A 24179-nucleotide genomic window follows, 5' to 3' on the forward strand; every position below is an offset into this window, starting at 1 on the left:
TAGGAGTGTTGCTAGGAGTAGCCAGAGGGCATTGAGGGGTCTCTGGCCTGCACCCCACTCTCACTGCTTTCTCTGTCAGGTCATTGTGCAACGCTGCCTCTCAGCCAAAAACATGTCTCATGTGAAGGCCGGCTGTGTCATGTGTGGGTACCTGAAGCTGCTGCCTATGTTCCTCATGGTGATGCCGGGAATGATCAGCCGCATCCTGTACACAGGTGATGCCTTTTGCTAGACTCAGCAGCCACTCTCTTCCATTTTCCAGGCTCTGTGTAACTTCTAAAGCCCTGTAGCTCTCTGCTCTTTCTTTTCTGCCATCTTCTTTTTTTTCTTGCCACAATTACCAGGCATTATTATTCCCCCTTTAGATAGCAAACAACTTAAGGTCGCAGAGCCTGTGGGGTTGTCTTTCTGGTTCCTTACATTGACAATTACTTTCTTCCCTTTTCCAAATTCTCTGAAGTCATGATACACCTCTAGCTGTAGCTTCTTCCAGCTAATATTTGCTAACTTTTTGCTCAGTCTTACTCAGGCCCTGGTGGTGTGTCTTTAATGGCAAAGAACCCTGCCCAGGCTCTAATTGCTTGGTGCTCAGAGCCCTGTTTCTTGGACCATTTCCTTGAAGAGCCCCGAGTCTTGTACTTTGCTATCTAGGGTGATAGAGTCTTTCTTGACCCTTTTGAGGCTTCTCCAGATTTCCATTTGCTTTTTTGGGTCAGCCATAATAGGTCAAAACTGTTTCCTTGAATATGAAATAATGGCAAAAAAGAGAGCACCATGGAGCAAAACTTTGGTAAGCTCTCTCCAAAATGAAGACAGGACAGTCTGGGGGTACTTGCTGCCATTGGCTGTTAATCATGCTCCTAATAGTGATCTCATACTCCTATACTAGCTCACCTGTCATGAGAATAATATTCTTAACTGAATAATTTATGATATAATAGATATAACACACTTAATATTTGAGGCAGTGCTATAATGAATCAGTGCTCTACGGAACAGCACTAAAGGATATACCTATAGTAGGTACATAATAAATGTTTGTTGTTTTAATTCTAAAGAAGTTACTAAAATTTTCCCTAAGCCTCTAAATCATGTCCCCTTCCCTTTCCAGACTACCTCCTGTCTCTCTCCACTCCAGATTTTTCACATCTTAGAAGTACTACCCAACAGCATTCCTAGTGAGGAATTCCCTCAGTCATCTGGTGTTCAATCTTACTTGTAAAAGCTACTTCAAATAAACTTCAAAATTAGGAGCCACAGTTTCATTGTGATTTTCAGGAGAAACAAGACAATAGTTACTGCTAAGCTGTAGAGAGTTCCAGGCTAAAGATTGTGCCCCCTCCCTTCCTACTCTGAGCATTGCTTTGCTTCCCCCTTCCTCTGCCTAAGAACTTTTTCTCCCCAGTAGGATCTTAGAGACAGTCATACCAGCGGGGCAGGGGCATGGCATAGAAGGGCTCAATTTGGAGCTGCACTCTCTGTGGAACCAATTCAGGACCATGGGCAGGAATGTCTTGTTTGAAGCCTTGTTTTAAGAAAGCGAATCTTGGAAGTATTTCCCCAATGTCTACTTACTGACCTGGCTTTTCATCTTTCTCCAGAAAAAGTTGCCTGCACCGTCCCCTCGGAATGTAAGAAATATTGTGGCACTGAAGTTGGCTGTACCAACATGGCTTACCCGACCTTGGTAGTGGAGCTCATGCCCAATGGTGAGAGTCACCTTGCTGGCAGGGTCTTTCTTTGGAGGCTGATTGGACTTATACTTTGTGTAGATTTCTGCAGCCCTCTGGGGAAAAGCCATTTCTGAGCCTTGGGGCCGAGTAGGACACCTCCCTCTGGGTGTCCTCAGGTTTTGAACATGTCTTCCCTCAGTGGAAGTCAGCTTATGACTTGGTTGAGCTCTATGAGACCTGGCATGTGTCCATCAGTCAATCTTGGAAAAGAGGTGACCTGAAAATGGGCTAGCGAAAATCACGACTTTTCCATGCTATCTAGATGGTCTTTCTAGCTCTCCAACAGACATTAACATGAAAGCTTGAACTAAGTGGAGTTTTTCCTGTGGAATGAATTGATGTTCTAAGAAAAAACCTGGAAAGAAATGCAGAGTGATTTTTAGCTTTAAATGAAGAAGTTGGAGGCAGTAGATGGATGGGCCACCAGGGGGCTTCTCACTACAGAGAAGTGTGTTATACTAAAAGATTGAGTACTTGGAGTCCAGAATAGTTAGAGTTTTGGTGTAGACCTGTAGGACTACTGTTCATGTTTCATGTTAAGAAAAATATATTTCTGGCTCAAGGGATGCAAATCTTGTTAGGTTAGCGGGTTTCAGGAGACCAGAAATTCAAAGGTATTGATCAGGTTTTAGAAGAAACTTAAAAATTTTGTTACTGAGAGGAAACCTAGAGACTATTTAGTCAAACCTTTTCATTTTATAGTTGAGGAAACTGAGGCCTACAGAAGGAAAATGATTTTTTCCAAGGCCACACAGCAACTCAGTGTCTGGCTTGCTTAACTCTGCTCAAGGCTGGAATTGAATAATTTTTTTAAATCACATACTGGATGTATGATTGGGTAAACCATTTGCATTAAAATTATAAAAAAATGGGGGTAATCATTAACTATTCAACTGAGCCAGGCTGCTTATTAATTAAGGTTGCAATTAGAAGAGTCACACGGCTGGCTCTTTTAGAGTTCTGATTTGGATTACATTGGCCTATGTGGGGGGTGTTTATGTTATTTCTTTTCTTTTTTTTAAGGCTAAAAAACTTTTTTTTAAAAGTAATCTCTACACCCAATGTGCTTGAACTCCCAACCCTGAGATCAAGAGTCACATGTTCCACCAACAGAGACAGCCAGGCACCCCTGTTTATGTTATTTCTTTAGATTGGCAGATCCTTGGTGAGGACTGTAGGTATTTCTGAACACTGTGTGCGAGTGAATTGTACATGACAGAAAGATGCATGGCATGCAAGACAACAAAATGCTGTGTTTACATGTATCATTGCCATTCCTTCACCTTCAGCTGGAATCTGGCTTCTGTAAACACTGAAATCGACAATGACCTGCCTGTACTAGATTAAATAGATATTTTTCATTCTTTATCTTATTTGACCCCTCAGTAGCATTCAGCATTATTGATCACTCATCTTTCTTATGTTATTCTCTTCTCTTGGATGCCATAATACTATGTTCTCCTATTTGTCTTTTTACCCCTATCCTTTAGGCTGCAACTTTTTGTCTCATTTGAAGATTCAGTCTCCTCCACTTGGCCAGTAAATGTTGTCCCACCAGTCTGTCACTAAATTCTGTCCATTTTGCTGCCTAAATATCTCTTATATTCATCTATCTCTTTCCAGTGTAGTATCACCCTACACTGATATACCATTATTTCATGCCCGGACCACTGTAAAATTATGTTCAACAAATATTTATTGAGTGAGAAAGAGTTTGATAAGAGTACAAAGGGGAGAGCTCTATCCCAGCTTAACAATTAACTGGTGAAGAAACCCTGAACAAATGGCAGAACTAGGCTTGAAGCCCTACCTACTAACTCCTTGAAAGGGACCTTTGTTTAAATGTTTTTACTTATGTCTTTTGAGAGACACAGAGAGAGAACACGTGTGTGCACATGTGCATGCAAACGGGGGAAGAGCAGAGAGAGAGGGAGAGAGAATCCCAAGCAGACTTCACGCTGTCAGCATGGAGCCTGATGTGAGGCTCCATCCCACAAACTGTAAAATCATGACCTGAGCTGAAATTAAGCATCAGATGCTTAACTGACTGAGCCACCCAGGTGCCCCGAAATGCACTTTTGTTTTACCAACTGAAAAGTGAGGGAATTAGACTAGCGGATCTTTATAACTCCTTCTATAGCTCCAATAGTCTGTGGTCTATGTGGTACAAACTCAGGAAGGACGATTAAAAAATTCCCAACAAATGACAAAATAATTGAAGGAGACAGCCTTTATTTTTCTTCTTGCAAGGCTGTAGATAAAAACAACTATAAAATTATTTATAGATACAAATCTAGAGGAATGATAGAATCATTTCCAAAAAGATCTCAAGAGGCAGGGATGTTGACTCAAATGTAATAAGCTAAAGTTTAATAGAGGTAATATGTCAAGTTCTGTATATTTGGGTCCCCCAAACCCAATTATAAAGAGTATTACAAGAAACTGAGGATCTTTAGTGTGGAGAAGAGAGAGTTCAAGAAGACACGAGTTATCTTTGAATATATGAAAGTTGGTAAAGTGGATGAAAGATAAGACCTCTCTGGTTGGGTAGCATAAGGACTGTGTCTAAGGCCACAAAGAGGCAGATAACAGCCTGGTTAGGACTGCCCAAGAGGGAGCAGACTCCCTGTGGGGTAGTAGATCTCCTAATGCTAGAGAGTTTGGGCAGATAGAATGTAGAAGGGATTCTACCAATGGATGATAGGCCTAGGTGACCTCTAAGGTTACTTTTACTTCTAAGACTGTACTCTCTATGATGGGCTCTCAGCATGACCTGGCCTTCCAACCTAGCAGGGATAACTTTATGCTCTCCTTGGTATGGAAGTAGTAATAGAGATTATAGCCAACCATGCTTGCCATGATTGGGAAAAATTTAAGAACAATCTCTTATTCTGATTTGGGCAAGTGTAGTATTATCCCCATTTAACATATTAGGAGATGAGGCCTAGAGATTGGCATAACTTGCTTGGGGTCAGAGTTGGAAACACACCCTTGTCTTTTTTTTTTTGATGACAGTTTTACTGAATTATAATTCACATACCACATAATTAACCACTTAAGGTATACAATTCAGTGTTTTTTTTAAGTATATTCACAGAGTTGTACAACCATCACCACAATTACAGACAATTTTTATCATCTCCAAAAGAAATCCTGTACCTATTAGCAATCATCCCATATTTCACCCCAAACTCCTTAGCCCTAGGCAATCACTGGTATACTCCCTGTCTCTATGAATTTGCTTACTCTGAGAATTTCATATAAGTGGGATTATACAATAGTTGTCCTTTTTGTCTTGCTTCTGTAACTTAGCATAATGTTTTCAAGGTTCATCCATGTCATAGCATGTGTAAATACTTCATTCCTTTTTATTGATAAATAATATTCCATTGCATGGACATATCACATTTTGTTTATCCATTTATCAGTTGATGGACATTGTATTGTTTCTACTTGGCTATTATAAATAATACCACTGTGAACATTCATGTTCAAGTTTTTATGTGGACATATGTTTTTATTTCTTTTGGGCAGACACCTAGGAGTGAAATTAATGAGTCATATGGTAACTGCATGTTTATTTTGAGAAACTGCAAGATTATTTGCACAGTGGCTATGCCCTTTTACCTTACTGTCAACAATGTATGAAGCTCCTATTTCTTCACATCTCCACCCACACTTGTTATTATCTGTCCTTTTTAAAAATTATCATTACAGCCACCCTAGTGGATACAGAGTAGTATCTTATTGTGGTTTTGATTTGAACTTCCTTGATGTTGAGCATCTTTTCATGTGATTATTAGCTACTTGTTTATCTTCTTTGGAGAAATTTCTTTCTTTCTTTTTTTAAATTATAATTTATTGTCAAATTGGCTAACATACAGTATATACAGTGTGCTCTTGGTTTGGGAGGTAGATTCCCATGATTCATCGCTTACATACAACACCCAGTGTTCATCCCAACAAGTGCCCTCCTCAATGCCCATCACCCATCTCCCCCCTCTTTCCCACCCCCTTCCCCAACAACCCTCTGTTTGTTCTCTGTATTTAGGAGTCTCTTATGGTTTGCCTCCCTCTCTGTTTGAAACTATTTTTTCCCCTTCCCTTCTCCCATGGTCTTCTGTTAAGTTTCTCAAGTTCCACATATGAGTGAAAACATATGGTATCTGTCTTTCTCTGACTGACTTATTTCACTTTGCATAATACCCTTCAGTTCCATACACATTGCTGCAAATGGCCAGATTTCATTCTTTCTTGTTGCCAAGTAGTATTCCATTGTATATATAAACCACATCTTCTTTATCCATTCAGCAGTTGGTGGACATTTAGGCTCTTTCCATAATTTGGCTATTGTTGAAAGTGCTGTTATAAACATTGGGGTACATGTGTCCCTATGAATCAGCACTCCTGTATCCTTTGGATAAATTCCTAGTAGTGCTATTGCTGGTCATAAGATAGTTCTATTTTTAATTTTTTGAGAAACTCTTTGGAGAAATTTCTATTCAAGTCCTTTGTCCATTTTTAATTGGATTTTTTGTCTTTTTATTATTCAGTTACACATTTTATGCATATATTCTGCATACTAGACTCTTATTAGATATATGAATTGCAATATTTCCTTCTATTCTACGTACTTTTCACTTTCTCAAAAACCTCATTTTTGGAATCCTAGTTTGAATCTTTCTGCCATGCCATGAATTTTTTTGAGTAAAAGACCTTATAAAAGTCCTCTTAGATGGAAACACACACACATACCATCATCATCATCACCATTAACCACTATCATCATCATTCATTTGCAAACTATTTACCTCATATATATTTTGTCCCTATCTCTTTGTTGATTGCTTTGGGCTAACAATATAATTTAAAGCCATTGTCCATTCCTTAAAATGTCTAGCCTTTCTGGAGAGATAAATCAAAGAATATGGCATGGTTTCAGAAGGCAGACAAATCTTGAGTCCTCACAATTTCCAAGTACAAAAGAGCTGAGGTACTGTGTGTACCACTCAGAACCTCCTTCTCTTCCAGGACTGCGAGGCCTGATGCTGTCAGTCATGTTGGCTTCTCTCATGAGCTCCCTAACTTCCATCTTCAATAGTGCCAGCACCCTCTTTACCATGGACATCTACACCAAGATCCGAAAACGAGCATCTGAAAAAGAACTCATGATTGCAGGAAGGTAAGTGCAGCTTCTTCTTGTCACCCACCATGAAAGCTTGAATGTACCCGCCCCCCGCCTCCCATGCTAGGGAAGATTGGTAGATACCTGGGTAGAATGAGAGTAACCTCTGTAGCTAGTTATATTTGCATGTCAGTGGCATTTAATTTTAAATTGAAGATCATCAAACAATGCCTGTTTGGAGTAAGATGTGGCATCAGAAATCATCTAGTCTAACCCTCAGTTTATCAACAAAAAAATGAGGCTCATCTTGCCTAAATCCAGGCAGTCTGGACAGTGGCAGAGCCAGGATTGGAACTCAGACCAACTGAGTCCTTGTCCAAGGCTCATTATCCTTTCCCATGTGACCCCCCTCAGTCCTACACTATAGCTTTTCATATGGGCCATCTCTGAGGCCCAGATGCCTCTGATGCCTTGACCCTTTGCTGCAACATTTTGCTAGACCATTATGAAGGTCAAGTGATAGTATGCTTGAGAACATGCTCTGTAAAGTCTAAAGCACAATACTATGTGTACATTCGTTATTGCCAAATGGGATAATGGACACAATAGGATACTGAAAGCCAGAAGAGTTGGTACATGGGTCGGAGGTGCTCATAATTCATAGAGTGGCTGCTCTGGATAGAGTACTAACCAAAGCTCTGCAATGCCTCTTTGTGGGGCTATGGCAGGTCAACTTCTTCAGATCAGGAGGATCAAGTCTGTGTGATATCAGTCAAGGGAAAGTTTCACAGTGAGTGCAGAAGGGGTATGGGCTGCCACCTCATAGGTCTCATCAGTAAGATTAGGGCAAAGGAAGGAAAGGGAAAATGACAGGCCACTCTCAGGTGATGAAATACCTGGCACCCAGGGGAGATCTGACCAGGCCAGAGTCTACTACTTTGCTTCACAGAAGGCAGCACTATCACCCTGAATGGTTTTTCCCTTAGAAACGACTTCATAATTTTTTTCCTGTTATCTATAAGGCTCAAGATGAACATGGAAAGAGAACCTTTTGTTTTGTTTTGTTTTGGGTTGGCCAAAGCAGGGCTGGCCTGCTTGGCTCTGAGATTGTTGGAGCTCACATTTTTGTGTATTCCATGACTGCTGCCCTGGGGCTTATCCTTGCCCTAGACAGGCTTACAGGAAACAATCCCAAACTTTGCTATGGGGACTGTAAGAGCAATCAAGAGCTCAGAGAAGGGAGAGGTAAGCATGGCATGCAGTACTTGAGGAAATCTCCTGGAGGAGGGAGACCTGAACTAAGTCCAAAATGGTGGGTAGTGGGTAAATGGGGGGCAGTGGAAGGACATTCCAGAGGGAGAAATATATGAGTGAAAACACTGCTTTACGAAGGTTAGTTTAAGACTCTTGCCTTAAATTCATGTAAGTAAGGGAAGGGAATCATAGCCCTCTTTCTAATTAAATCAAGAGCACAAGTAAGAGGAGCTTTTAAGGGAATCCTCCAATCTCTTCAAGACTTGAAGTGAAACTCAAGGAGAGGAGAATCGGAAATACTTGGTAGTGTCCATTCCTTTATAAACTCTTTTTGGCTTGTGGTTTTCACTTTATTACAAAGAAGAGGAGGAAAAGGAGAAGGAGGAGAAGAAGAAAATAAAAATTATAGTCTTTACTATTTATTGAGTGGTTACTGTTTGCTAGGTGTTCTACTATAGTTGATCCTTATTCCAAAATAGCAAGGTCAGTCATATTATTCCAAATTCACAAATGGAGAAATTGAGACTCAGAGAGGTTAAGCAAGGTGTCCTTTGTTGCAGAGAGAAAATCATGTGAATCCAGGATTGTCTGGATAAATGTAATCCATACATTTATTTCTATACACTACTGCTTGTCAAAGTGTGATTCTTTTATGCCAGTGACTGGTTTAGGTTACTATTGAAAGTCAAGTGCATTTCAGTTATTCATAGGCACAGATGACTTTCCCAAGGAGGCAGCATACAGAGGAAAAAAGCCTCAAGAATGAATTTGCTAATTATTTTTCCTTGCCATGATCATATTACACACACACACACACACACACACACACACACACACCATGTATATATGATATATAATAAATGAAATTACATATACACATATATAAATATATACATTTATCTATCTATCTCCCTATATATGTGTATACACACACACACACACCTGATACATAGAGATATATATTTATTCACACAGAGCCATTTATTGACATTCTGTTGTGGGGGCTTTGATTTCAGGTTGTTCATCTTGGTGCTGACTGGCATCAGCATTGCCTGGGTGCCCATTGTGCAGTCAGCGCAAAGTGGGCAGCTCTTTGATTACATCCAGTCCATTACCAGTTACTTGGGACCGCCCATTGCAGCTGTCTTCCTGCTTGCTATTTTCTGCAAGAGAGTCAATGAACAGGTAGGTATCATTTATGCATGCCCTGAAAAACCACTCTGACACAGAAATTCCCACCCAGATCGATATATTCTCTGTGAGAGGGATTCTATTTCCCACAGATCTCAAGCAGGAAGATGTGCTGCTGAGGGTTTGTATGGGAAAGGCTTCAGGGACTCTCCTAGGTTCACATTCTTTTGGACTCCCACTCCTCCTTGCTGCAGCTTCCAAACTCATTCCCAACTAATGATGTACATTTTCCATGTAATCTTGGTGATTTTGACCTGACAACATGACACTCCCTAGGAAGTTTGTAGCCCCTGGGTAAGCAGCTCAGGAGCAAGTCTTAACATAGGCTACCTTCAGTGGTTCTTCAGTGAGCTTGGCTTTCCAGCTGGTAACTCTCAGGGCCCAGTGAAGGATGAAGTCCTGGTGCTCAAGCAGTTTATATGCAAAATAGCATAAGGTAGATAGTAATTGAGGGATAAAATATGGCATAGAACATAAGAAAGGATTCTCAGGCTATATCAACATGAACTGAAACTGAGAGGGAAGAGAGGGCATTCAAAGCAGAGAGAACAGCACCTTCCTGAGGCTCAGAGGTGGAAGTGCAAAGGTAAGGGTGAGGGTCAGGGGCTTGAAAGGAATCTCACCTGGCTTGAGAGAAAGTTTGTATGTATGGATAATGGAAGACATGCTAGAAAGACAGGTTAGAGTTAAATTAGGAATGGCTCCTTTGAGGACCCAAATAAATTCACAAATGAAAGAGGAGAGATCACAACCAACACCATAGAAATACAAGCAGTTATAAGAGAATATTATGAAAAATTATATGCCAGCAAACTGGGCAATCTGGAAAAAATGGACAAATTCCTAGAAACATACAAACTACCAAAACTGAAACAGGAAGAAATAGAAAATTGAACAGACCCATAACCAGCAAAGAAATGAATCAGTAATTAAAAGTCTCCAACAAACAAAAGTCTAGGGTCAGATGGCTTCCTAAGGGAATTTGACCAGACATTTAAGGAAGAGTTAATACCTATTCTTCTCAAACTGTTCCAAAAAAAAAAAAATAGAAATGGAAGGAAAACCTCCAGACTTATTCTATGAGGCCAACATCACCTTGATTCCAAAGCCAGGCAAAGTCCCACTAAAATGGAAAATTATAGGCCAATATCCCTGATGAACATGGATGCAAAAATTCTTAACAGGATACTAGCAAATCGAATCCAAAAGTACATTATTCACCATGATCAAGTGGGATTTATTCTTGGGCTGCAGGGGTGGTTCAATATTTGCAAATCAGTCAACATGATATACCATATTAATAAAACAAAGGGTAAGAACCATATGATCCTCTCAATAGATGCAGAAAAGGATTTGACAAAAATTAAAATTATTGATAAAACCCTCAACAAAGTAGGGATAGATGGAACATACCTCAACATCATTAGGGCCATATATGAAAGACCAACAGCTAATATAATCCTCAATGGGGGAAAACTGAGAGCTTTTCCTTTATGATCAGGAACCAGAGAGGGATGCCCACTCTCACTATTACTATTTAACAGTGTTGGAAGTCCTAGCTTCAGCAATCAGACAACAAAAAGAAATAAAAGATATCCAAATTGGTAAGGAAGAAGTCAAACTTTCACTATTTGCAAATGACATGATACTCTATGTAGAAAATTGTAAAGACCCCACCAAAAAATTGCTAGAACTAATACATGAATTCAGAAAAATCACAAGATATAGCATCAATGTACAGAAATCTGTTGAATTTCTATACACCAATAATGAAGCAGCAGAAAATAGAAATCAATAAATCAATCCCATTTACAATTGCACCACAAACAGTAAGATACCTAGGAATAAACCTAACCAAAGAGGTAAAAGATCTGTACTCTGAAAACTATAGAACACTTATGAAAGAAATTGAAGAAGACACACACAAAAAAATGGGAAAAAATTCCATGCTCATGCACTGGAAGAACAAATGTTAAAATGTTTAAACTACCCAAATAAATCTACATATTCAATACAATACCTATCAAAATGCCACCAGCATTTTTCACAGAGCTAGAACAAACAATCCTAAAATTTGTATGGAACCACAATAGCCAAAGTAATGTTGAAAAAGAATATCAATGCTGGAGGCGTCACAATTCTGGACTTCAAGCTATATTACAGATCTGTAGTCATCAAGACAGTATGGTACTGGCACAAAAACAGACACACAGATCAATGGAACAAAACAGAAAACCCATAAATGGACCCACAACTATATGGTAAACTAATCTCTGAAAAGCAGGAAAGAATATGCAATGGGAAAAAGACAGTTCTTTCAACAAATGGTTTTGGGAAAACTGGACAGCAACATGGAGAATGAACATGGACCGCTTTCTTGAACCATACACAAAAATAAATTCAAAATGGATGAAAGACCTAAATGTGAAACAGGAAGCCATCAAAATCCTACAGGAGAAAAAAGCAGCAACCTCTTTGACCGCGGCTGCAGCAACTTCTTACTAGACATGTTGCCAGAGACAAGGGAAATGAAAGCAAAAATGAACTACTGGGACTTCATCAAGATAAAAAGCTTATGCACAAAACTGAAGGTAGCCTGTGGAATGGGAGAAGATATTTGCAAATGACATATCTGATAAAGAGTTAGTATCCAAAATCTATAAAGAACTTATCAGACTCAACACTCAAAAACCAAACAACCCAGTTAAGAAAAGGGGCAAAAGACATGAATAGTCACTTTTCCAAAGAAGACATCCAGATAGCTAACAGACACATGAAAAGATGCTCAACATCATACATCATCAGGAAATACAAAAAACCATGATGAGATTCTACTGCACACCTGTCAGAATGGCTAAAATTAACAACACAAGAAACAACAGTTGTTGGTGAGGATGTGGAGAAATGGGAATGTTGATGGGAATGAAACTAGTTGCAAACACTCTAGAAAACAGTATGGAGGTTCCTCAAAAAGCCCAACATAGAAATTCCCTGAGACTCAGCAATTACATTACTAGGTATTTACCCAAAGGATACAAAAATACAGATATGAAGGAGTACATGTAACCAAATGTTTATAACAGCATTATCAACAATATCCAAACTATAAAAAGAGCAGAGCCCAGGTGTCCATTGACTGATGAATATATATATATATATATATATATATATATATATAGTATATATACACACACAATGAAATATTAGTTAGCTATAAAAAATAGTGAAATCTTGCCATTTGTAACAATGTGGATGGAGCTAGAGTGTATTATGCTAAATGAAATAAGTCAATCAGATAAAGACAAATACCATATAATTTCACTCATGTGGAATTTAGGAAACAAAACAGATGAACATATGGGAAGGAAAAAAAGAGGGAAGCAAACCATAACAGATGCTTAATGATAGAGAACAAACTGAGGGTTGGTGGAGGCAGGTAAGTGGGGATGGGCTAGGTGATGAGTATTAAGGAGGGCACTTGTTATGAGCACTGGGTGTTGTATGTAAGTGATGAATCACTGAATTCTATTCCTGAAACCAATATTATACTATATGTTAACTAACTAGAATTTAAATAAAAATTTGGGGGGTGCTTGGGTGGCTCAGTTGGTTAAACATTCAATTCTTGGTTTCAGTTCAGGTCATGATCTCATAATTTGAGCCCTGTGTCAGGCTCTGTGCTGGACAGCATGGAGCCTGCTTGGGATTCGCTCTCTCTCTCTCTCTCTCTTTCTGCCCCTTCCCTGCTCAAACACGCACACACACACACACACACACTCTCTCTCTCTCTCTCTCTCTGTCTCTCTTTCTCTCTCTCTCAAAGAAAAAAAAAAAGAAAGAACAACCTTTAAATAAAAGTTTTTGGGGAAAAAAGGAATGGCTCCTTTGAAAGCCAGGCTAAAGAGTTTGGATTTTCAGTGGAGTGCTGTCACAGGTTTTGAACCATGAAAAGGATGTCTTTGGATATGCCTTCTGACTGAAGTGTTGCTCAGCTCTCTCTGTATCAAACCACCTACATGTCTGAGGAAGGCTGGGATGGAATGGGGTGTTGACTATGTAGCTTATTGTCTGAAGCAGTATAAATGATGATATATTTTTGGTTAGAGATAAATTCTTTCTCCCAATAGGACAGAAACAAATACCTCACTGGAGTGACCCAGATATGAAGTATAAAATTACCACATGTGCCTCTCTTCCTTCAACATTTGCCATTAGGAACATAGTCCAGATTTGCTGGTATCACAAAACTGCATGCACAGATAAACACCCTTGAAAAATAAGAAAAAAACCTGCAAGTTATGACGGGTTAGAAAAATGGGTACAATCTTAGGATATATTTCAATAGATATTGGCAGAAGCTGAGAGATTTCTAAAATGTAAGTTAGTAAAGTATGGCTAAAAGCCCAGTTGGGTATTGCCACGAACCAAAAACAGATTCAATTCAACAAAGGACTGGGGCATTCAAAAAATAAGGCTAAGAATTGGGATACAGTGTAATGGTTCTCAACTGGGGGTGATTTTGCCCTTTCCCCAGGGGATATTTGGCGATGTCTGGCAAATAGTTTTGATTGCTATGATTTGGGTGGATTGCTATGATTTGGGTTGCTGTCTAGTGAGTGGAGGCCAGGGATGCCGCTAAACTTTCTACAGTGCACAAGACAGCTTCTCCCATGCTCGCCTCCCACCCCCAAAAGAATTTTCAAGCCCAAATGTCACAGTGCTGAGGGTGAAAAACCCTTGCCTAGAGTCTCTGGAGAGTAACATGTAGAGACTGCAAAGTGATTCTCAGGACAGGTCAGAGATTGTGTTTGATGAGGGTGACTCTAAATCTTGAGGAAAATGTCAAAGATTTCCCAGATTTTTCAAGGGCCTCTTGCAAATAAGACTAAAAGAACAGGAACAGGCTAATTGCCAACAGAGAAGGAAAGCTCTAGAGCAGATTTTATCAATATTATTTATACAAACTAAAGTAAAAACATATTTTTTTGAATGAATAAGTGTATGGGGGGTTAATGGGGAATGTCTTTTTCTTTTTCCTTATCATCTATCTATCTATCTATCTATCAGATACTTCCAGATGCCAGACATAGAAATAGGCACTAGCAACACAAAGGGAATAAGTTCTGTTTCCTTCTCTCGGCAACTTCCCAGTTCAGATGGGGAGAAAGAGAAGTAAGTGAATGAATGATTCCATAGCAGTGGGATCAGTGTTGGCATGGAGGTGTGCCTACAGTGCAGTCACAGCAAGGAGGATGGGCCTGCCCAATTCTGTCTTGGGAGGGCGAGAGGGGACATTTAAGTGAGAACAAGGTTACTAGGAAGGGAAGAGCCTATGCTTTCCCAGATATAATGACCTGTGCAAAGACCCAGGACATAAATACTCATGACATGATAATGCAGAACATCTGGGATATAAAGTGCAGGGGTACCTGTGGCTAGCAGAGTTCAAGAATCAACCTTTGACATGAAGGCTCTTTCTTCCCACCCTTCTATGAATTCACTCTACTTTGTCACTGCTCCTTTTAAAATGTGGGTGTCTAGATTCAGACCTGGTTCTCTAGGTGAGGACTGACCAAAAAAAGGGGGAGTGGGTAGAGGGAAGGAAGGAAGGTAAGAGAGAAGGAAGGAAGGAAGGGTGGAAAGGGTTAAAAAAAAACCCTGAGAAATTGTCCCCCAATAATTCTAGTCTCTTAAAGTTTTCCATATTTCTAATATGAAAACCCAAAGCTTAATGTAAAAACACATAGTATAGTTTTATGTTCTCAAATTAAAAACAGTGACTTTGGATCTTAAAAGAGGTTAATGAAGAAAGTAGTATTTATATCTTGATGGAAACATTCCTTTCTCTTCCATCTCCAAAAGACCCAATTTTTTTTTTCAGTGTATTCAAGGAATACATATTACTTCACAAGTAATTACGTTGCATCTGAACATGGCTAAATCTGGAAGCTGATGGTGGTAGTAGCTACAGGGAGAGAGATTCAAATTACTTTTAAAATTAAAGGGAATTTTTGGAATTAAATCTTTGGATTGACATTCAACACCAGTTATTAGACACTGTACCCCATTATATTATGAATCCTCATTTTAAGACCCAGGTAAAATCACATCACTGAAACATGATAAACACACCTGCTGAAAGGCTTAGGCCTGACATCACACTCCTAGCCGTATTCTGAACTCCAGTGTTCTGGCTTCAGATGGCCTGAAGATATCATTTGTTTCATTTTTGTTCCTTTGCCTCTGTCCCCCTAGGAATGCCCAGCTGTTTTGTGTGTTCGGTATTGGTTAACCCAGGGTTTTCTTTCACAGGGAGCCTTTTGGGGACTGATCATAGGATTTCTGATTGGGGTGTCCCGTATGGTGGCTGAATTTTCCTATGGAACTGGGAGCTGCATGAAGCCCAGCAACTGTCCCAAAATTATCTGTGGTGTGCACTACCTGTATTTTGCCATCATCCTTTTTGTCATTTCTATCATCGTCATTGTGGTTGTGTCTCTCTTCACCAAGCCCATTCCAGATGTACATGTGAGTATCCATTTTGGGGAGGTGTCCTGCCCTTGTTTCATGTTCATGCTGCAACACCCACCTTGGTTGCCCTTTGCTCAATTAGACATTTGCACTCATATGACTAAAATAGCCCATGCTTGCAATTTGTTTTACGTAGAAAGACACAGAACAGAAAACATGGTGTGCCAGCAAAGCAGTATCAAGCATGTGTCTTTGGCAGAAGTTTTCATAGTAGTTCAAATTTCAGTTGAAAGGGTATTCTCTGGATCCTTTACCCTGAGTGACAGCACAACACAAGGGCATGAGATCACATGGGTGAGCACAGGGGCTACCCTGGCTGAGATGCTCATATCTCAAATAGGAACTTAGATTTTTTCTAATAGTCCCATGGCATGACTTCCAGGGGTCCCAGCAAGGGATATACTTAGTTACAAAAATCACCACACTCAGGGAAATTTGAAGTATGATATTCCCTTAATTTTTTCCAATTAAGCTTCCAAACAATTACCCGTATAGTTTGAGAAATTTCAAACAATATCAAAGTCCAATTGATTCAAGACTCCAAAAATAGTAAATACTCTCCTTTAACTCTAGATGTCACCCTTGGTTTAAGATTTATTCACAGCCCTCCCAATGCAGATGAAGATTTCCCATTATGGGTCATTTTTACCATAAGCAGTATAGTCTGGTAGCTCAGTACAGCTGACATTTTACCTTTTTAAGGTTTCTTAGGAACAGAGCTAGAGAGTTAGCCAAGGTCATTTTTGCCCATAGAGAAAGAGAAAGTGACTTTTTAGTCACAGGGACTTATGGAATCCCTAAGAGACCTTCAACCTCATTATGAATTTTTCAAAGCTGTGACCAATCTTGATGTAAAACAAAGACTGCTTTTATAGCAGAAGAACCGCCATTATGTTTTTTTGCTGAATCTGTCAACTGGCTTTCTTTGTGTTGTTTTTAATGCTTCCTGATGTCTCAGTGTTTGCAAGTATTGCAGCCCCAAGCACATTTAGCTCCATGATTCCTCTTGAAGTAGAGAAAGGAAGGTAGTCACCAAAAGAGGTCATGGGTAGAATGAACACATTAAATTGATTTTCAGACTTCTACGAGTTTCTGGTTTCATGTCCATAGAAGCTGTGTCTCCAGCTCTACTCTATTCTAATATGGCTCATAATTCTACAGATTATGTCCTTATAAGGTAACAAACACATAGTATAAAACTCTACTCTTATACTGTTGGTCTAGACAAATAAGTGTAAAGGAACAAATTTGGTTATCATATGTGAGAAGAGTTCATTCATTCAACAAAAATTTCTTTATTCAAGGCAGTCTCTTAGTCTCTGAATATAATATCACACAATGTGAATTCATGTGTATAATTCACATCGAAGTATCCATATTTAGAAATAATGTTGTAGATGGAACTGTTAATCTATGTTTTTGTTGGTACTGAGAGACTACGATACCTCTTTTTTTGTTGTTGTTTTCATTTTTTATTGAGTTTCATTGAGCAAGCACTGGCAAAGTGAATGTCTCACTGGGAGTGCCTCCAGTGCCCACTGTATTCTAGAGCAATGGCTAGCTATCCACTGACACCTTTCAGGAAGTGATGTACCTTTTCCTTTCTTGAGCACATATCTTTGTTCTCCAACTTCTTGACCCAAGACACTATTTGGATCTTTCTGCTAACCTGTTTTGCTTTCTCCATAGCTCTATCGTCTGTGTTGGAGCCTGCGCAACAGCAAAGAGGAACGTATTGACTTGGATGCAGGAGAGGAGGACATCCAAGAAACCCCAGAGGAGACCATTGAAATAGGTGATTTGTGATTCAGAACCTAGTTCCAAGCCCTAAAAAGTTACTCCTCCAATAGCAAGGCCACTGTACTGAAGCATTTATGAAATGTCTTCATCAAAGCTCAGATCTCTCTTCTGGAAGGGAGTAGGGAGTGAGGTGGGGAATGAGATGGAATGGATGGGAAATTCACTCTGAGGCCTGGTCAAGGGGAAGAGAGAGGTGCAGAACAATCCCAGCCTCATTATGTCTCATAGTTCACAGTGTGAACTATGTAAGTATGGGTTGGGTATTTGCCACCCTGACTTGATTTGGGGCATGGCCAAGGACAAGGGAAGAATCAGAGCTTGTGAACTGAAAGCAGTTGGAACCTAAGCTATGGTTAGTTCTAGTGACATCAGGAAAATGGGTGAGAGGCTCTTGGGGTCTTATGTCTCATCAGCTTACCACATCAGATTTAGAAAATCAAATTTCCCTGAAGTCCAGTAAGATAATGCATAGTCAGTGTTTAGAGACTTATCCTGATCATGGGGAAATGCTTTCCTCAGCTTATATATCGGAGCTTTTTCTCCCTACTTGGGAGTGGTGCACACATTTAGGATGGTTATGGAGATGTATGGTATGTAGAGGTGTGGGAGTGCAAGATCATATGTGCTTTATCTGGTGCTGGACTGGAAGTCACATCACTCCATCTGAAGGGGAGCACAGATGCAGCAGAATAAGTTCTGAATATGGCCATCAGAAATATATAACCCTAGCTCTGGAAAGGGCTCTAGATATCATTTGGTCTCATGGCCTTATTTTATGGACATGTGAATTGAGAGTCAGGAAGGAAGTGGCTTTGCCTATTATCCCAGCTCTGATACAATCTTCTCTTGGTCTCTAAAGACCTTTTAGTTTTGAAACCTGTGATTCTGCATGTACTGGAAAGAATCTAGAGCCACAAGCAGTTGACCATGTTGTTGAAAAAGGTAGACATTTTCTGCTTCCTTGGAGCAGGGAGACATGGACATGCTACCTGCTTCTCCCACTTCCAAAAATGTCTCCACACTGAGTGAGAATATCATAGATTTAAAAGGGACATGGAGGAGAAGTCTTTTGCATGTTTTAATGTAGAAGAAGAGGTTAGTTATGTACCAGAGGGCAAATTTAAGACTGATGAGTGGAATCTTATTTTATTTTATTTTATTTTTATTTTTATTTTTATATTATCCAGTTGCCCTAGCACCATTTTATTTTTATTTTTTATTTTAATCCCAGTGTGGTTAGCATACAGTGTTACATTAGTTTCATGTGTATAATATAGTGATTTAACAATTCTATACTTTATTCAGTGCTCCTTAAGGTAAGTGTGCTCTTAATCCCCTTCACCTAATTTATTATCACCCCACCTCTCCTCTGGTAACCATCAGTGTATTCTATATAGATAAGAGTCTTTTTTTGTCTGTTTGTTTTGTTGCTTAAATTCCACATATGAGTGAAATCATATGGTATTTGTCTTTCTCTGACTGACTTATTCACTTAGAAGTACCTCTAGGTCCATCCCTGTTGTTGCAAATGGCAAGATTTTATTCTTTTTTATGGCTAAGTAATATTCTATTGTATCTATATACCACATCTTCTTTATCCATTCATCTATTGATGGACACTTGGGCTACTTCAATAAATTAGCTATTGTAAGTAATGCTGCAATAAACATAAGGGTCATATATCTTTATGAATTAGTGTTTTCTTTCTTAAAATTTTTAAATGTTTATTTATTTTTGAGAGATAGAGAGAGATAGAGTGTGTGCAGGGGAGGGGCAGAGAAAGAGGGAGACACAGAATCCAAAGCAGGCTCCAGGCTCTGAGCTATCAGCACAGAGCTTAATGTAAGGCCTGAGCCCATGACACATGAGATCATGACATGAGCTGAAGTCGGATGCCTAGCTGACTGAGCTACCCAGGTACCCCTATGAATTAGTGTTTTCATATTTTGGGGTAGATACCCAGTAGTGTGATTACTGTATCATATGGTAATTTGATTTTTAATTTTTTGAGGAGCCTCTGTACTGTTTTTCACAGTGACTGCACCAGTTTGCATTCCCACCAACAGTGCACAAGAGTTCCTTTTTTTCCACATCTTCACCAATGCTATTTGTTTCTCGTGTTTTTGATTTTAGCCACTGTTACAAGTGTTAAGTAGTCATTGTAGTTTTGATATGCATTTCCCTGACGACGAATGATATTGAACATCTTCTCATGTCCGTTGGCCATCTGGATGTCTTCTTTGGAGAAATGTCTGTTCATGTCTTCTGTCTGTTTTTAAATTGGATTATTTGGGTTTTTTTTTTGTGTTCAGTTGTATAAATTTTTAATATATTCTGGATACTAACCCTTTATCAGATATGTCATTTGCAAATATCTTCTCCCATTCCATAGGTTGCCTTTTAGTTTCATTGATTGTTTCCTTTGCTGTGCAGAAGTTTTTATTTTGATGAAGTCTCAATAGTTTATTTTTGCTTTTGTTTTCCTTGTCTCAGGAGATGTAATCTAGAAAAATATTGGTATGGCTGATGTCAGAGAAATGACTGCCTGTACTTTCCTAGGATTTTTATAGTTTCAGGTCTTACAGTTAGGTCCTTAATCCGTTTTGAGTTTATTTTTGTATATGGTGTAAGAAAGTAATCTAGTTTCATTCTTTTGCTCAGTTTTCCCAACACCATTTTTTGAAGAGACTCTTTCCCATTGCATATTCTTGTATTTTTGTGTCAATACCATGTTTTGATTACTACAGCTTTGTAGTATATCTTAAAATATGGGGTTGTGATGCCTTCAGTTTTATTCTTTTTCAAAATTGCTTTGGCTATTTGAGGTCTTTTGTGGTTCCATACAAATTTTAAGATTATTTTTTCTAGTTCTGTGAAACATGCTGTTGGTATTTTTGATAGGGATTTCATTAAATCTGTGGATTGCTTTAGGTAGTATGGATGAGTTTAGACTATCTTTACATTTCTTTGTGTTGTCTTCAATTTCTTTCATCAATGTTTTATAGTTTTCAGAGTACAGGTCTTTCACCTCCTTGGTTAGGTTTATTCCTAGGTATTTTATTACTTTTGGTGAAATTGAAATGTTTTCTTGATTTCTCTTTTTGCTACTTCATTATTAGTGTATAGAAATGCAATGGATTTCTGTGTATTGATTTTACATCCCACAACTTTACTGAATTCATTTATCAGTTCTAGTAGTTTTTTGGTGGAGTCTTTTAGGGTTTTCTGTATATAGTACCATGTAATCTGTGAATAGTAAAAGTTTTACTTCTTCCTTACCAATTTGGATGCCTTTTTAATCTTTTCATGATCTAATTTCTGTGACTAGGACTTCCTGTACCATGTTGAATAAAAGTGGTGAGAGTGGACATCCTGTCTTGTTCCTGACCTTAGGGGGAAAGGTCTCAGCTTTTCCCCACTGAGTGTGATGTCCACTGTGGGGGTTTTTCATATATGGCTTTTATTCTGTTGAGGTATGTTCCCTCTAAACCTACTTTATTGAGGTTTTTTTGTTGTTGTTTTTTGTTTTTTTTAATTCAATAATGGATGCTGTACTTTGTCAAATGCTTTTTCTGTATCTATTGATATATTGAAATGATCATATGGTTTTTGTGTTTTCTCTTATTGATATGATATATTATGTTGATTGATTTGTGAATAATGAACCACCCTTGCACCCCAGGAATAAATCCCACTTGATTGTGTTGAATGCTTTTTTTCATGTATTGTTGGATTTGGTTTGCTAATATTTTGTTGAGGATTTTTGCATCTATGTTCATCAGGGATATTGCCCTGTAGTTCTCTTTTTTTTTGTATTTTTTAAAATGTTTTTGGTGTCAGGATGAGTGGTCTCATAGAATGAGTTTGGAAGCTTTCCTTCCTCTTTTATATATTTGGGAATAGTTTGAGAAGAATAGGTATTAACTCTTTAAATGTTTGGTAGAATTCATCTGTGAAGAAATATGCTCCTCAACTTTTGTTTGTTGGCAGTTTTTTTCTTTTTTCTTTTTTTTTAATTTTATTTTTTCTTTTTAAATTTTACATCCAAATTAGTTAGCATATAGTGCAACAATGATTTCAGGAGTAGATTCCTTAGTGCCCCTTACCCATTTTGCCCATCCCCCCTCCCACAACCCCTCCAGTAACCTTCAGTTTGTTCTCCATATTTATGAGTCTCTTCTGTTTTGTCCCCCTCCCTGTTTTTATATTATTTTTGTTTCCCTTCCCTTATGTTCATCTGTTTTGTCTCTTAAAGTCCTCATATGAGTGAAGTCATATGATTTTTGTCTTTCTCTGACTAATTTCACTTAGCATAATACCCTCCAGTTCCATCCACGTAGTTGCAAATGGCAAGATTTCATTCTTTTTGATTGCCGACTAATACTCCATTGTATATATATATGCCACATCTTCTTTATCCATTCATTCATCGTTGGACATTTGGGCTCTTTCCATACTTTGGCCATTGTTGATAGTGCTTCTATAAACATGGGGGTGCATGTGTCCCTTTGAAACAGCACCCCTGTATCCCGTGGATAAATGCCTAGTAGTGCAGTTGCTGGGTTGTAGGGTAGTTCTATTTTTAGTTTTTTGAGGAACCCTCATACTGTTTTCCAGAGTGGCCACACCAGCTTGCATTCCCAGGGAGGTTTTTTTTTTTTTTTATTACTAATTCAGTTTCATTACTGGTCATTGGTCTGTTCAAATTTTCTATTTCTCCTTGATTCAGTTTTGGAAGTTTATATATTTCTAGGAATTTATCCATTTCTTGTAGGTTGTTCAATTTGCTGGCATAGATTTTTTCGTAATATTCTTTTATAATTCTTTGTATTTCTGTGGTGTTGGTTGTTATTTTTCCTCTTTTATTTCTGATTTTCCTTACTTGAGTCTTGTCTCTAACTCTCTCCCTCTTTTTGATGAGTCTGGCTAAAGGTATATCAAGTTTGTTGGTCTTTTCAACAAACCTCATTTCAACAAACCTGGCTCCTGTTTCATTGATCTGTTCCAGTGTGTGTGTGTGTGTGTGTGTGTGTGTGTGTTTAGTATTTATTTTGTTTGTTTCTTCTCTAATCATTATTTTTCCTTCCTTCTGCTGGTTTTGGGTTTTGTTTGTTCTTTTTCTAGTTCCTTTAGGTGCATGGTTAGGTTGTTTATTTGAGATTTTTCTTGCTTCTTGAGGTAGGACTATATTGCTATATAATTCCATCTTAGAACAACTGTTGCTACATCACAAAGCTTTTGGACCATTGTATTTTTTGTTTGTTTGTTTCTTTGTCTCCATTTATTTTTTGATTTCCTCCTTGATTTCTTGGTTGACCCACTCATTGTTTAGTAGCATGTTATTTAACCTCCATGTATTTGTGTTTTATCTAGATTTTTTTCTTATGGTTGATTTCCAATTTCATAGCATTGTGTTTAAAAAGATGCAGAATATGACTTGGATATTTTTGAATTTGTTGAGGCTTGTTTTGTGGCTTAATATGTGAATCTATTCTGTAGAATGTTCACTTGTACTTGAGAAGAATGTGTATTCTGCTGTTTTAGGATGAATGTTTTGAATATATCTGTTAGGTCCATTTGGTCTAATGTGTCTTCAAAGCCACTGTTTATTTGTTGATTTTTCTGTTTAAGTGATCTATACATTGATGTAAATGGGGTGTTAAAGTCCTCTACTATTATTGTATTACTATCAATTACTTCCTTTATGTTTGTTATTAGCTGCTTTATGTATTTGGGTGTCTCCAAGTTGGGGGCATAAATATAACTCTTATATCTTCTTGTTTGTGCCCTTTATGATTATATAGTGTCCTTCTTTGTCTCTTGTTACAAGTATTTATTTATTTATTTATTTATTTATTTATTATCTATCTATGGTATTTGGTTTAAAGTCAGTTTTGTCTGATTGCTACCCTGGCTTTCTTTTTACTTCCATTTGCATGATAAATCTTTTCCATCCCTTTACTTTTTTTTTCTTCAAATTTTTGTTAAATTCTGGTTAGTTAACATATAGTGTAGTATTGGTTTCAGGAGTAGAATTTAGTGATTCATCACTTACATGTAACACCCTGTGCTCAGCCCAGGTGCCCTCCTTAAAACCCATCACCCATTTAGCTCATCCCCCCATCCACTTCCCCAGCAACCTTCAGTTTGTTCTCTATAATTAAGACTCTATAATTAAGACTTTGCTTCCCTCTCTTTTTTCCCATTCCCTATGTTCATTTGTTTTGTTTCTTTTTTTTTTTTATTAAAAAAATTTTTTTAACGTTTATTTATTTTTGAGACAGAGAGAGACAGAGCATGAACGGGGGAGGGGCAGAGAGAGAGGGAGACACAGAATCCGAAGCAGGCTCCAGGCTCTGAGCCATCAACCCAGAGCCCGACGCGGGGCTTGAACTCACAGCCCGCGAGATTGTGACCTGAGTTGAAGTCGGACACTTAACTGACTGAGCCACCCAGGCGCCCCTGTTTTGTTTCTTAAATATCACATATGAGTGAAATCATATGGTATTTGTCTTTTTCTAATTTATTTCCATTATATATATATA

The 24179-nt window shown here is 38.4% G+C and overlaps 1 protein-coding gene across 1 annotated transcript in view; it reads left to right on the top strand.

Moving 5' to 3' along the window:
* SLC5A1 (solute carrier family 5 member 1) overlaps positions 1-24179 on the top strand; it is a 72396-nt gene that overhangs the window by 41831 nt on the left and 6386 nt on the right. The window contains exons 9-14 of the mRNA XM_049619080.1: positions 80-215; positions 1602-1709; positions 6765-6915; positions 9129-9297; positions 15616-15831; positions 17524-17629. Of these exons, the coding sequence (XP_049475037.1) occupies positions 80-215; positions 1602-1709; positions 6765-6915; positions 9129-9297; positions 15616-15831; positions 17524-17629 (886 nt within the window). The remainder of the gene's footprint in view (positions 1-79; positions 216-1601; positions 1710-6764; positions 6916-9128; positions 9298-15615; positions 15832-17523; positions 17630-24179) is intronic.

Source organism: Panthera uncia (assembly GCF_023721935.1).
Source record: "Panthera uncia isolate 11264 chromosome D3 unlocalized genomic scaffold, Puncia_PCG_1.0 HiC_scaffold_8, whole genome shotgun sequence".
Classification (NCBI taxonomy): domain Eukaryota; kingdom Metazoa; phylum Chordata; class Mammalia; order Carnivora; family Felidae; genus Panthera; species Panthera uncia.